General features: G+C 26.6%; 2 protein-coding genes and 1 non-coding gene across 3 annotated transcripts; 1 reads left to right on the forward strand and 2 right to left on the reverse strand.

Moving 5' to 3' along the window:
• Positions 1 to 2,479: 2,479 nt before the first annotated feature.
• On the reverse strand, positions 2,480 to 3,607 carry BX663DRAFT_482488 (uncharacterized protein; the record flags this gene model as incomplete). Its single annotated transcript, XM_051524435.1, has 5 exons — positions 2,480 to 2,507; positions 2,604 to 2,739; positions 2,811 to 3,185; positions 3,266 to 3,422; positions 3,479 to 3,607. The coding sequence occupies 5 exons, from the start codon at positions 3,605 to 3,607 to the stop codon at positions 2,480 to 2,482; spliced, it is 825 nt and encodes a 274-aa protein (XP_051388278.1).
• A 4,797-nt stretch (positions 3,608 to 8,404) lies between these two features.
• BX663DRAFT_493715 (uncharacterized protein) lies at positions 8,405 to 9,547 on the forward strand. The gene is made up of 2 exons (XM_051525394.1): positions 8,405 to 8,472; positions 8,565 to 9,547. Exons 1-2 carry the CDS (start codon positions 8,442 to 8,444, stop codon positions 9,374 to 9,376), a joined length of 843 nt encoding a protein of 280 aa, XP_051388279.1. The 5' UTR covers positions 8,405 to 8,441; the 3' UTR covers positions 9,377 to 9,547.
• Positions 9,548 to 9,886: 339 nt separating this feature from the next.
• Positions 9,887 to 9,958, reverse strand: BX663DRAFT_t10. The gene has a single exon. It is a non-coding gene; the product is annotated as a tRNA-Glu (tRNA).
• Between the last annotated feature and the right edge of the window lie 1,179 nt (positions 9,959 to 11,137).

The raw sequence follows: 11,137 nt of genomic DNA on the forward strand, positions 1-11,137 counted from the left end.
GTAATAAATATTTGAAGATAAGGTATACATGTTCATTCATTTGTTTACAACTTAATTTTTATTCTAGAACCTAATATATCCCATATCGATCAACATTTTTAGTGGAGGTACTACTTTCAGTACCCCTATTTTAAAGATAGTTTATCCAAATAAATTAATTTTGCTGTTAATAATATATATTGCTGTTCGGTTATCACACTGCTTATTCTTCAACTAGTTGATATACACATATATATCAACTTCGTTTAGGGAAATTCTGATTCGTTTTAAGGAATATTTGTTTTTTTTTTTTTTGTCATCAATAAATAACATGATATAATTTAAGACACTTTATTTAAGTCAATACTTACCTTTATCGTGAATTGGATGCAATTAAAACTCGTTATAAATATCTCTAAACTTAGTTTGATGACAAAATAAATAACTACAATAATAGATATCATCAGCAAATTAGGCTTACCTTCTTTTTTGAATTTCTGAAGCGCTAGTTTTAAGTTTAATGAAGATAATGTATTAAACAAATTTGTCTAATGATTCTTTGAGCTCAACAGTTTTTTTCTTAACTATATATCCTCTGCGTATACTATCCCTAATACTTTGGGCTATTGAATAGACAGGACTAGAATAGTATTTTATATGAAGATACCTATAAATCAGTTTTGAAATCCAAATTACTTGCTGTTCAATATGTAGACAAAAAAAAAGTTGCCTGATACAGTTTCTCTGTGTCTTGTTTTCAGACATCAGTAGATAAAAGTCGTCCGTTGATACAGAAAAATAGGGTATTTATATAAATCAATTACTTTTATGTTTCCTTAACCTCTATTTATTAATTTATTTATTTTTTTCCTATTAAGATATAATGATAGCTTATTAATTATGTACTGCACGTTGCTAGACTCTTTTTGAAAGTTTCAAACATTAAATCTTAAAACATTCCTTGTAAATATTAATTTCTTCTTCTTCTTTTGCAGCATAGTTCTAACTGTCTAGTAGTTGTCTAAATGTACGTTTTCAGTCCTCTACTATAAACCTTGCTAGGATTCACCTTTTGTAATTTTTAAGACTTTGTATGACGCATGACTTTAATAAATAGATTTCACGGTACAGTACGCTTTTTTTTTTATAACTTGGCTTAACAATGATGAAAAGATTATTAAATTTAGGATATAGGTTAATTAGAGATTCGGTATCTATGAAACTAAAAGTATTATGAATTATATTTTTTTATTTTTTACCTTCCTGAAGCTTTTCTCGTATATTCTTACAGAGATCAGTATATATAAAGCGTAATACTGCGTTTTTGCTTGATTTCGTTGCGCAGCAAATGTAACCAGATGCACCTTACAAAAAAAAAAAATTAAGATGACAATGTACACTATATCATACCATTCAGAATTTATTATTTCTCAAACCTTTAAATTTAAGCGAATACTAACAAAGAAATAATATTAGCTGGAGCTACTTGAGAGTGATGAACAGAACGACAAATATCTATTTAGTAGAGTATTAAAAATAAATATAGTCTTGGAAATGCTACCAAATTATTCTTGGTAGTATTAGAGTAATCCCAATTGGTGAAGTATACAATCAATTTATTTTTGTGATTTTATTGAATTTAGTTCGAGCTATATACATATATACATATTGATTTAGCTTTAGAACTTGAGTTAATAAAGTATTCAAAAGTAACTTATTACATTAAGAACGAAATAACTGTATATTGTTCAAAATGTCGCTGTTTCAAGATATAGGGTTATACATAGTGCAGCTCGGAGAGTATAGTCATAATTCATGGTGGTACAGTTTATCTAAAAAAATACAATTCTCTCCTATTTATTTTATTTGTATTAAAGTTTAAATAGTATACAGCTTATAAAAAACGATCTTTTCCAAGATTAAATACCTATTTATTCTTTTAGAATTATTTTCTAATAATGTATACATTTACTTTATAATAAAGTCCTCTCTCCTTCTCTCTCTTTCTCAACTTTTTCTTTTCTTACACCATCTTTATTCACTCTTTTCTTTGGTCTCCTATATTTTGAAATTGAACACAATCATTTGTGTCCCCTGGAAACTTGATTTATTACCTGACAATAGATCTGGATCTTATATTTACTTGATCCCTCCCCCCCCCTCTTTTTTTTTTTTATCGCCATCATTATCTAGTAAATTGGATCTATTTGACATTATTGATCTTCTTTTTTATCATGGTATCAGAGGCCTTTCCACTATCCCCCTCTTCCTCTCCATTCTCCTTGTTTGTCTTTAAGTTTCATATAGGTCCAAGCAAAAGAGTAACAATGTTTTTAATAAAGATATTCCAAAAAAAAAAAAGCAATTAATTCTGAACATATGATAAGTATACATTATAAATATTTATTATTAATAACTATAGAATATTTTGGTAATAGTATATACTATATAAACTTATTCTTCTATTGTATAAAGGGAATATCTTGTTTGTAGAATTTTCTTAAAGGGTATCACCGACAATAATGTATCTATAAATAAACAAAATAATTAGAAACATTGATCTTTATAAAATTGAGGCGTTGAAAATAATTTTTTTTTTTTTTAATTATTTATTTATTTATTACCCTTTGTCAGCAACTACACTTCTACTTTTGAAAAAGACGTTATATTTTAATACCCAACGTGGTTTAACTTGAGTATTTTCATTGATCACACCATATTGGTTTAATACTGTGGATAAGACTTCTGACGTTAAGATTTCTATATATCGATATTTTCCATGTTAAAGCGATAGTTATGTTAGATCTCCGTTAAAAAAAAAAAAAAATTACCTGTAGTATCGCCATTAAAAGTGATATCAATATGATGTTGTTTTGCAAAATGAATTAAATTTTGAGGTAAAGAAGAGCATTGGTTTACATGAACTTGATCAATAGATGGTTTGACCCGAATATCTTCTTTTTGAATAAAATCAGATAAAGTTTGAAAATCAAAATCAGATACACCTAGCCTTGAAATAATCCCTTTCTCATGATAATTTTCCAAATCTTTCCATGTCTTTTTTACAATTTCTGAATTAATGTCATTTTTATCAAAGGAAATAATAAAGGTATCGATTGATTCGACGTCCAAAAGCTTTTGAATATGATAAATAGCTCGGTCAATATAGGCCGTTTGATTATCTTGTCCCAAGTAAAATAGTTTAGCTATTCATATATGTATATAATACAGGGTATAAATTTAATGATGTTTATTAAACTTAAAATAAAATAAATATATCTCTAACCTGTTACTTCAACATCATTACGATCATCAGGATGAATACGACTACTTAATCTAATATCAGGCACTTCTAATAATTCAGTTTCTTTAAAATAACGATAAGATGGAGCCTCTAAGCCATGTAAAGATACTTTTAATGTATCGTAAATAGCTTGTACCAACTAAATAAATTTTAATATTATCCTTATGTAATAAAGTAGGCTATTCTATATCATACCTCAGTATTTGATTTACAGTTCCAATATTTATTAGCAGTGGTTGTAGTAAGCATTACATTGCCGGTATATAGCACTAATTGTTTAAAGGCAGGAATAGCTATTTGATTAGGGAAGTGTTGTGTAGGCATATTGAATAGTATGTGTGTATATAAAATGTATAATATGAATGTGTATGTGTGTGTGTGTATGTGTGTGCGTATGTAAGTATGTAAGTATATATATATATATGGATATAGATATAGATAAGAAGAAGAAAAAAAAAAGAAGATTGTTGATTTTATTTCTGTGTATTTAAATTTGAATTTGTCAGAAACAAAATAAAAACAACAGATAACAGTCACGAAGCTTAAACTAAAGGCAAGAGATTTCTAAAAAAAAAATAAAATAAAATAAAATAAAATAAAAATAAAATAAAAAAAAATGAAATAAAAAAATAAAAAAAATAAAAAATAAAAAGAATAGATTACTATGTATTATACAAAGTAGTATTCTATAGATTTATATACAAAAAAAAGAGGAAAAAAAAAAGAAAAAAAAGCATGATGTTATCAGTTGTAGATTATATTATTAATCGTATACCTTGATTATAAATCAAATTGAAACTATCATTTACCTTTTTTTTTTTTTTTTTTTTTTTGCATTAAATAAAAAGTCCGAATTAGCTAATGACCCTGTTTGTTACTTTATGCAATCATTATCCACCAATCAAATCCTTCAAGCCAAATGTAAATAAATGATGGCAGCAATAATAAGCTTTATATATAGTATGCCTTTATTTTACTTTACAGGTTTATTATATTAGCAAAGTTATTTTTGCATATTAATTATAAAGTTCAAAAAATAAAAGTAGACACTATTTTGCTATTATCTTAAACAATAACAGTTAATTATATCTACTTGTTCTTCCCTTTAAACTTGTTCAAGTGTTGTTATAGATGTTTAGTATTAAATAAATAAAAAAAAAAAAGGTAAACTTTCTATATCAATTATCTTAGAGGCCTGTGTCTGCTTAATAGGATATTTGTCCTTGGCAAAATGTTTATGCGTATCTATACAGAAATAAAAAAAAATGCTTCAAAATAGTAATCAGCTTTTAATATAATAGCTTTATTTTTGATGCTATTATTATTAATTTTATGGAAAATAGAATATAACATGATTTATCAAATCTTTATGTTATAAATACGCTAAATTCATTTATTTATCTTCTTTCTTTGCTTCTTGTTTAATAAACAAATTAAATCATAAAAGTAAGTTAAATACGTCTACTTTATAATAACGATAATTAATAAAACTTTTTTTCATGTAGTGAGACTCAAGTGGAAGAAAAAGGTAATTAAAAAAAAGAAAGGACAAGTAGATGCATGAATTCTTCTAAATATAAATTAACAATAGCGTACAAGACGTCTTAGGGCTAAACGTAGAGCTCAAAGAAAAAGTTAAAGAATAACTTTAAAAAGACCTTTCTTACTCGTATTATTTCCTTAAACTTTTTCATGCATCATAAATCATTACCTTATTTCTATTTTATATTTAAAATGGCAAAACTCTATTATCATAAATCAAAAAATAAAATATAGCTGTTAAATACACATATATTTATTTATTTATACAAATAACTACTTATATTTTCTATATAAATGAAGAAGAAAGAGGAAGGTGTGGGGGATAAAAGGGAAAGAGTAAATATGATATACATGTAAGAGTGTACATTACAGATAAATTGTTTAATAAAGTTAATTTGAAATTTACAATTTGTGTATGATAATTAAGATGCTTTTTTTTTAATAATATGCATTTAAAATTCTGTTGTTTCAATTGCTGCTGATGTTTGTCCACGTAATCTTTTCTTTTCTTCTTTTAAACCTTGATGTAATTGATGAAGTTGTGCAGCAACTGTATTGTTGGCAGCATGGATGGCAACATCTTCATGTAAAAATTTGTCAAGGAATGAAGTAGCATGTGAAATTGAAGCTTCTTTACTCGATTGAATCTTTAAATTGAGAGGCACAAGTTCAATTTTCTTGCTCATTTGATATATTTATAAGCTCTGTATGTAGATATGAAAAAGAGTGATGAATATATGAATATATAAAAAAAAAAGAAAAAAAAAAAGAAAAAATGATTTTTCTAAGCCACAATATTTACAGTGCATTTGTAGACTCATGTTATTTAACATTACTGAAAAGCAGAAAAAAAAAAGAACTCAGTGTTATAGTTAAACTAATGATATAAGCTTAATTACTTTAACGCCACGATATGATTCTACCATTTCTATCTAATAAAGTACTGCTAAAATGATGCATTGTGGCATACTGGAAGAAATAATAATAGAGAGATTCAAATGATGAGAGTGTATACTATACTGTATGTTATGTAATATTTACAGAATATTTAGAAATATAGAATTATTTTGGAGTGTAATATAAAGACAAATTCACACTTATTCTGTAAAAGTATCAAAGTCTTCATGAAATAAGTAAGCTATTTTTTTTTGACATATTGGAAATATATTCTTTGTAGCCATAGCAACCCTGTTTCATAAGATAGTACAATGATTAAAGATTAATATCTAGTCAAGAGAAATATGACCCTTCGATTTTTCCATAAGACGTGAACTATGTATTTATATAATGTTATTTATAATTTAGACTGTCAATGCTTTCTTTTAATAAAGAATAATAGAAATAATATGGATAACCAATATGTTTCTAGAGACAACAACAATAATAAATCATGCAGACCAATAAAACGGTCTCCTAAAGATTCTATAGACAAATATTAACTTCCCTAAAAGCATTATTATCTTTCTTTACTAACTTTTCTATCTTTCATAATGCTAAATTATTTCTTTATCTTCTATCTCAAAACTATATTTGTATTGTCTCTGAACCATTTTTATATCATATTAAAATTTGCCTCAAAACTACTTTCAAGTGAATATTTCATATCTATCTATTATCTCTAAATGCATTTGTCAGCTCCAAAATATCATAAATCATTAAACATCCATTATCTTTTCTCTTATATAAGCTCTCTACATATTAACCTTACTCTTAATGTATTATTCTTCATAGATTCGATTATTTATTCCACTATAACAACCTGTCTTTATAATTGGATAAAGATGCCCGTGTATCCTCTCTTTTTCTGTCCTTTTTTCTTTTTTTTTTTTTATCAGGAGTGTAATCAGTATTTTTTTTTCCCCCTGAATATCCTTTTTAAGCTTCCTATTCTGTATTTCAAACTGACTCGGGGAGTTTTGATCTCATGCATCATAGTATTCTTAAAAATATGCTTTTAAATATTGATAATAGATGCATGAACTGCCTTAATATGAAATATTTTTGAGCCACTAATATATAAAGTATGTAAGAGCTATACTAAAATTTGTTCCAAATATTATGTTTTATCTTTTTCTTTCTTAAATTAATGCCCTTTAAAGGCTGCATCTTTCATCTCCCTAATAGCCAACATACTTAAACGTGTTGCCAGATACATAATAGTGTCTAAGACTTTTAAACAATCGATACAATTGGCTTTATACTTAAATTGCTTTTTAATATACTGATTAGCATTAAATTTTAATAAATTATGAAGAATGCATAGGTGCATTACTTTCTCTATGCAAAATGTATAATTTTAATTTAGGATGAAGTTGAAGTTTATCGAAATGCATCCTATTAGATAATAATATCCTTTATTTATATTCTTTATAAGGACAACGTCACAACCCATCAAGTCACCTTTTCTTATTTTGGAATTCCATTCAGATAAAGAAGCTGCCTTAGCCCTTCGACACATGTGCAATCTAGTATCGATAGGTAATTGAAAATGATGTATTAAATAGTATCTGTCAGTATTGATTCCAAGAAGTTTAGATTAACAAGTAAATGCCTGCTTCTATATTAAATTTGTTTGTACTCAATTAGAGTATGACTTTGCCATTAGTGCCTTATCTCCCTATTTTAACAAAGCAAGTAGACTCATGTCAAAATAACTACCACCAAATCTTCTAGAAACTCTCTGTTCTATTTGATTAAGCAGCTTTTCATATAAGATCAGGTTCCTATCCTATAAGCACAGCTTTATTAAACTACTAAAGGATACAATACTTATCAAATTGTTCTCTTGTACCCAGTACTTTTATAACAGTTTTCATTTTTTTTTTTTTTTTTTTTTTTACGGCAACTGAATTATAGAAATTATGTAACTACGTTATTAATATTTTAGTTAAATCATAATCTCAGTGCCTGAATTATATACTTCATGGCACTACCTTGGAACAGTACTGTTAAAGCCTGTAATTCTAAACTTTTAGTTACAGATTTGAACTATTAATCCTCTATTTTGATTTCCAATGTCCTTCTTTGAACAAAGTCGCGCTCATTTCTATTGAATCAATATGTTACCTAGAGTAAAGCACAGGGGGGGGTTATAAGACCCTGTCTCCTACACTGTTACTAAATGTATTATCCTTTACGACTAATTAGATCTGTAGGTGATTTATTATCTTCCATGCAGAACTTATTTTTCACAAAAAGATAAATTTTGAACTGCTACTCGTATGTTAAGTTGATTCATTTACTAACTCGTCATTTGTACAGCTTCATATGTAATTAATTGCTTGTTTTATCATAATATAACACAACTATGATATCAGTTGCTCAGTTGGTCGTCGTTTTTTTTTTATACTAAAAAAAAAGTATGTTATTTCATTTTTCTCACTATTCTCTGGATTAATTAGGGATATTTATTATTCTAGACAATATACATTCCGTTGGTTATAGGATTTTATCATCATCATGTTTATTTTTAGGACTTTGTATTATTATTATTATAATTATTATAATTATTATAATTGTTATTATTATCATAAAGAGATTAAAATCCAGCTATTTTTTTTTTTTTTTTTAATACACATAAAAATACTCTTTTATAACAAGTTACATTCTAATTCTAATGACAAGTGAAGAAATTACGAATATTGAAAGTAAATAATTGAGAAAAAAATAACTTTTATTTTATTATGCATTCTATTATTATTATTTTTTAATATTATTAATTCTTTTAATTTACTTATAGATGGTAGCTCAATAAGATTGGGCCGCCCTACAACTGGCGCCGATATTCATGAATTGCAACAAAAAATCAGTCAAGCAGAAAGGGAATTAAATAAACTCAAATTAGAATTAGAACAAACAAAACAACAAGCAAAACAAGCTGAAGTCTATGCTCAAGAAAGTGGAAGAACCAATCGTAAATTAAAAACAGAAATTCAAACACTAACAGATATGAGTAACCGTAAAGATAGACAAGCTGAAAATTCAAAAGCAACGGCCTTTTTCTTTGAGGGGCAAGTGAAGAAATATATGGATGAGATAGAAACAGCAAGACAAGGCATGAGCCATCTAAGGGAATTAGATGATGAATTGAATAAAGCAAGGATAGAACAAACAGAGCTTGAAAAGTTGGCTAAAGAAGATGCTGTTCAAACCAAAGCGATATTGAAAGCTATACAAGAGGAGCATGAAGAAAAGAAAGAAAATCTAAATTTACTTATTGAACAAGCCTTCACTGAACTCGAGAAAACTTCCGATGAAGCAGTACAATTACAGCAAGAAATTCAACAAAAAATGGAAGCAGAATTACATGAATCTTTTAACATTCATACCTTAGAAAAGGAGCATCGTATTTTTGAACAAAAACAAATGGAGGCTGTTAAACAAGTCTATAATGAAGTTGAACAGCTTTTAAAAAAAGTGGAACAGTCTGAAGCACATACTTTATCAGATGAAGAAAGCATGAAGGCCATAAAGAAAGAAATGAATCATATTATAACTCGACTTAGGGCAATTGATCAACAACCGTTGGATTCTTCTTTTATTACAGAGTAATTTATATTGAATTATTATTGTTTCGATACCTATTTAGTTCTGTCCTTCCTTTTTTTTTTCTTATATTCATATACATATATACATACACATATGAAATAACAACAATATAATAATAATAATAATAATAATAGCAGCATTTTGACGAATAGCAGAATATACATAATATTTATCACATAATAGAGGGGAGGGGCAAAAAAGAAAAGCATCTTTTCGTAAGTCGCTGTTTAGTACGCTTCTGAAAATATAATTGATGACTCAAAATTCAACATTTTGATTAACAAATGCTAATGCAGAAATCTATTGATTGGGAGCGATTGTTATCATACTTTGACATAGTAGTAGCAGTTATTAAGCGCTATCGTAAATTACTTGACTATTATTCATATTCAACTATATAGCAAGCACAGATAATTACATGATATTATTGTTATCATTGACCACACAATACAGAATGAAAGAAAAAAACATAAATAACTCCAAAATGGTAAAAAGATTAATTTATAAAAATAATTCCCTGACGGGGAATTGAACCCCGGCCGCGTCGGTGAGAGCGACGAATCCTAGCCACTAGACCATCAAGGATTTCCTTATGTGTCGTAGTCAAGAAAAGGTTTAAACCTACAGTACCACTGAGAAGACCACTACAAGTAATGAAAATATTCCGCAACTGAAAACATACGTAAAACAAGTCTTTTTGCTGAGTTTTAAGTGATTTTTTCAAAAAATGATTATTTCGTCAACTTATTACTAGTAAACATGAAAATAAAATTAATATTAATTTTTTTATCATATACAAGCTTTTATATATCTAAAAAAAACTACAACTTTATAGCAAAAATTGATTATTTTATAGCAATTTTAATTTTACAGCCTTTTGGCAGTATTTAATTTTCATAGAGAAATTGGGAGAAAAAAAATTAATTGACCAATAAAAGTCCTAAAAATAAAAAAATAAACATTCAGCTGGAGTTAAAATGACGTTTTTATTTTTTTTGGTTCTTTCACCCCCACAATTTTCACTTGTAATTTCAGCATGCTAAAAAATTAACTTTTTTTTTCTTCTACAAACAGTTAGACATAAATTCTTATATAATATTTCATACATGACAAGAAAAGATAACTATTATAAAAGTATACAATACATATAATAAACAAAAAAAATAATTTTGCATCTTTATTTAATTTAGTCATTTCGAATGTAAATGTAAATGTAAATGTAAATGTCAATGTAATTGTAAACATTAATGGAAATGTAAAAAAAAAAGTAATCTCATAGATGCATGTTAATTGTCCCTAAAAAAATACAAAACACTTTCAACCATATTTAAATGTACACATACATATTATTACGTTACTACGACTGTTATTTGTTCAGTTTAAAATGACAAAAAACATTATGTCAATGCATTACTATTGAACTAATGTAAAAAAAAAAGTAATTTCATAATTGCATGTCGAATTAACTGTGTTCAACTATATTTAACTGTATATATATATTATTCTCTTATTATAGCTGTTATTTGCTCAGTTTAGAATGACAAAAAAAATATTATGCGAATGCATTACTAATGAACTAATGTAAAAAAAAAGTAATTTCGTAAATGCATGTCAAATGATCTACATGAAATGTCCAAATTTCAATGTAATCGTTAATGAGTTCTAATTTACAATTATTTAATAATATATTATTCTTTTACTAATGTTTCTATTTTATGGAATACGAACGATAACTTGTAAACAAAAAAAAGTACATGAACAATA

The sequence above is a fragment of the Cokeromyces recurvatus genome (genome assembly GCF_025118155.1).
Source record: "Cokeromyces recurvatus strain NRRL 2243 chromosome Unknown BX663scaffold_1, whole genome shotgun sequence".
NCBI classification, from domain to species: Eukaryota; Fungi; Mucoromycota; class Mucoromycetes; order Mucorales; family Mucoraceae; genus Cokeromyces; species Cokeromyces recurvatus.

What these genes read in the sequence shown, in the direction of transcription:
- BX663DRAFT_493715 (XM_051525394.1), top strand. Translation starts at nt 8,442, where the DNA reads ATGACAAGTGAAGAAATTACGAATATTGAAA. An exon ending in AGAAATTACGAATATTGAAA is followed by an intron (nt 8,473 to 8,564) that starts GTAAATAATTGA and finishes ATTTACTTATAG; the next exon opens with ATGGTAGCTCAATAAGATTG.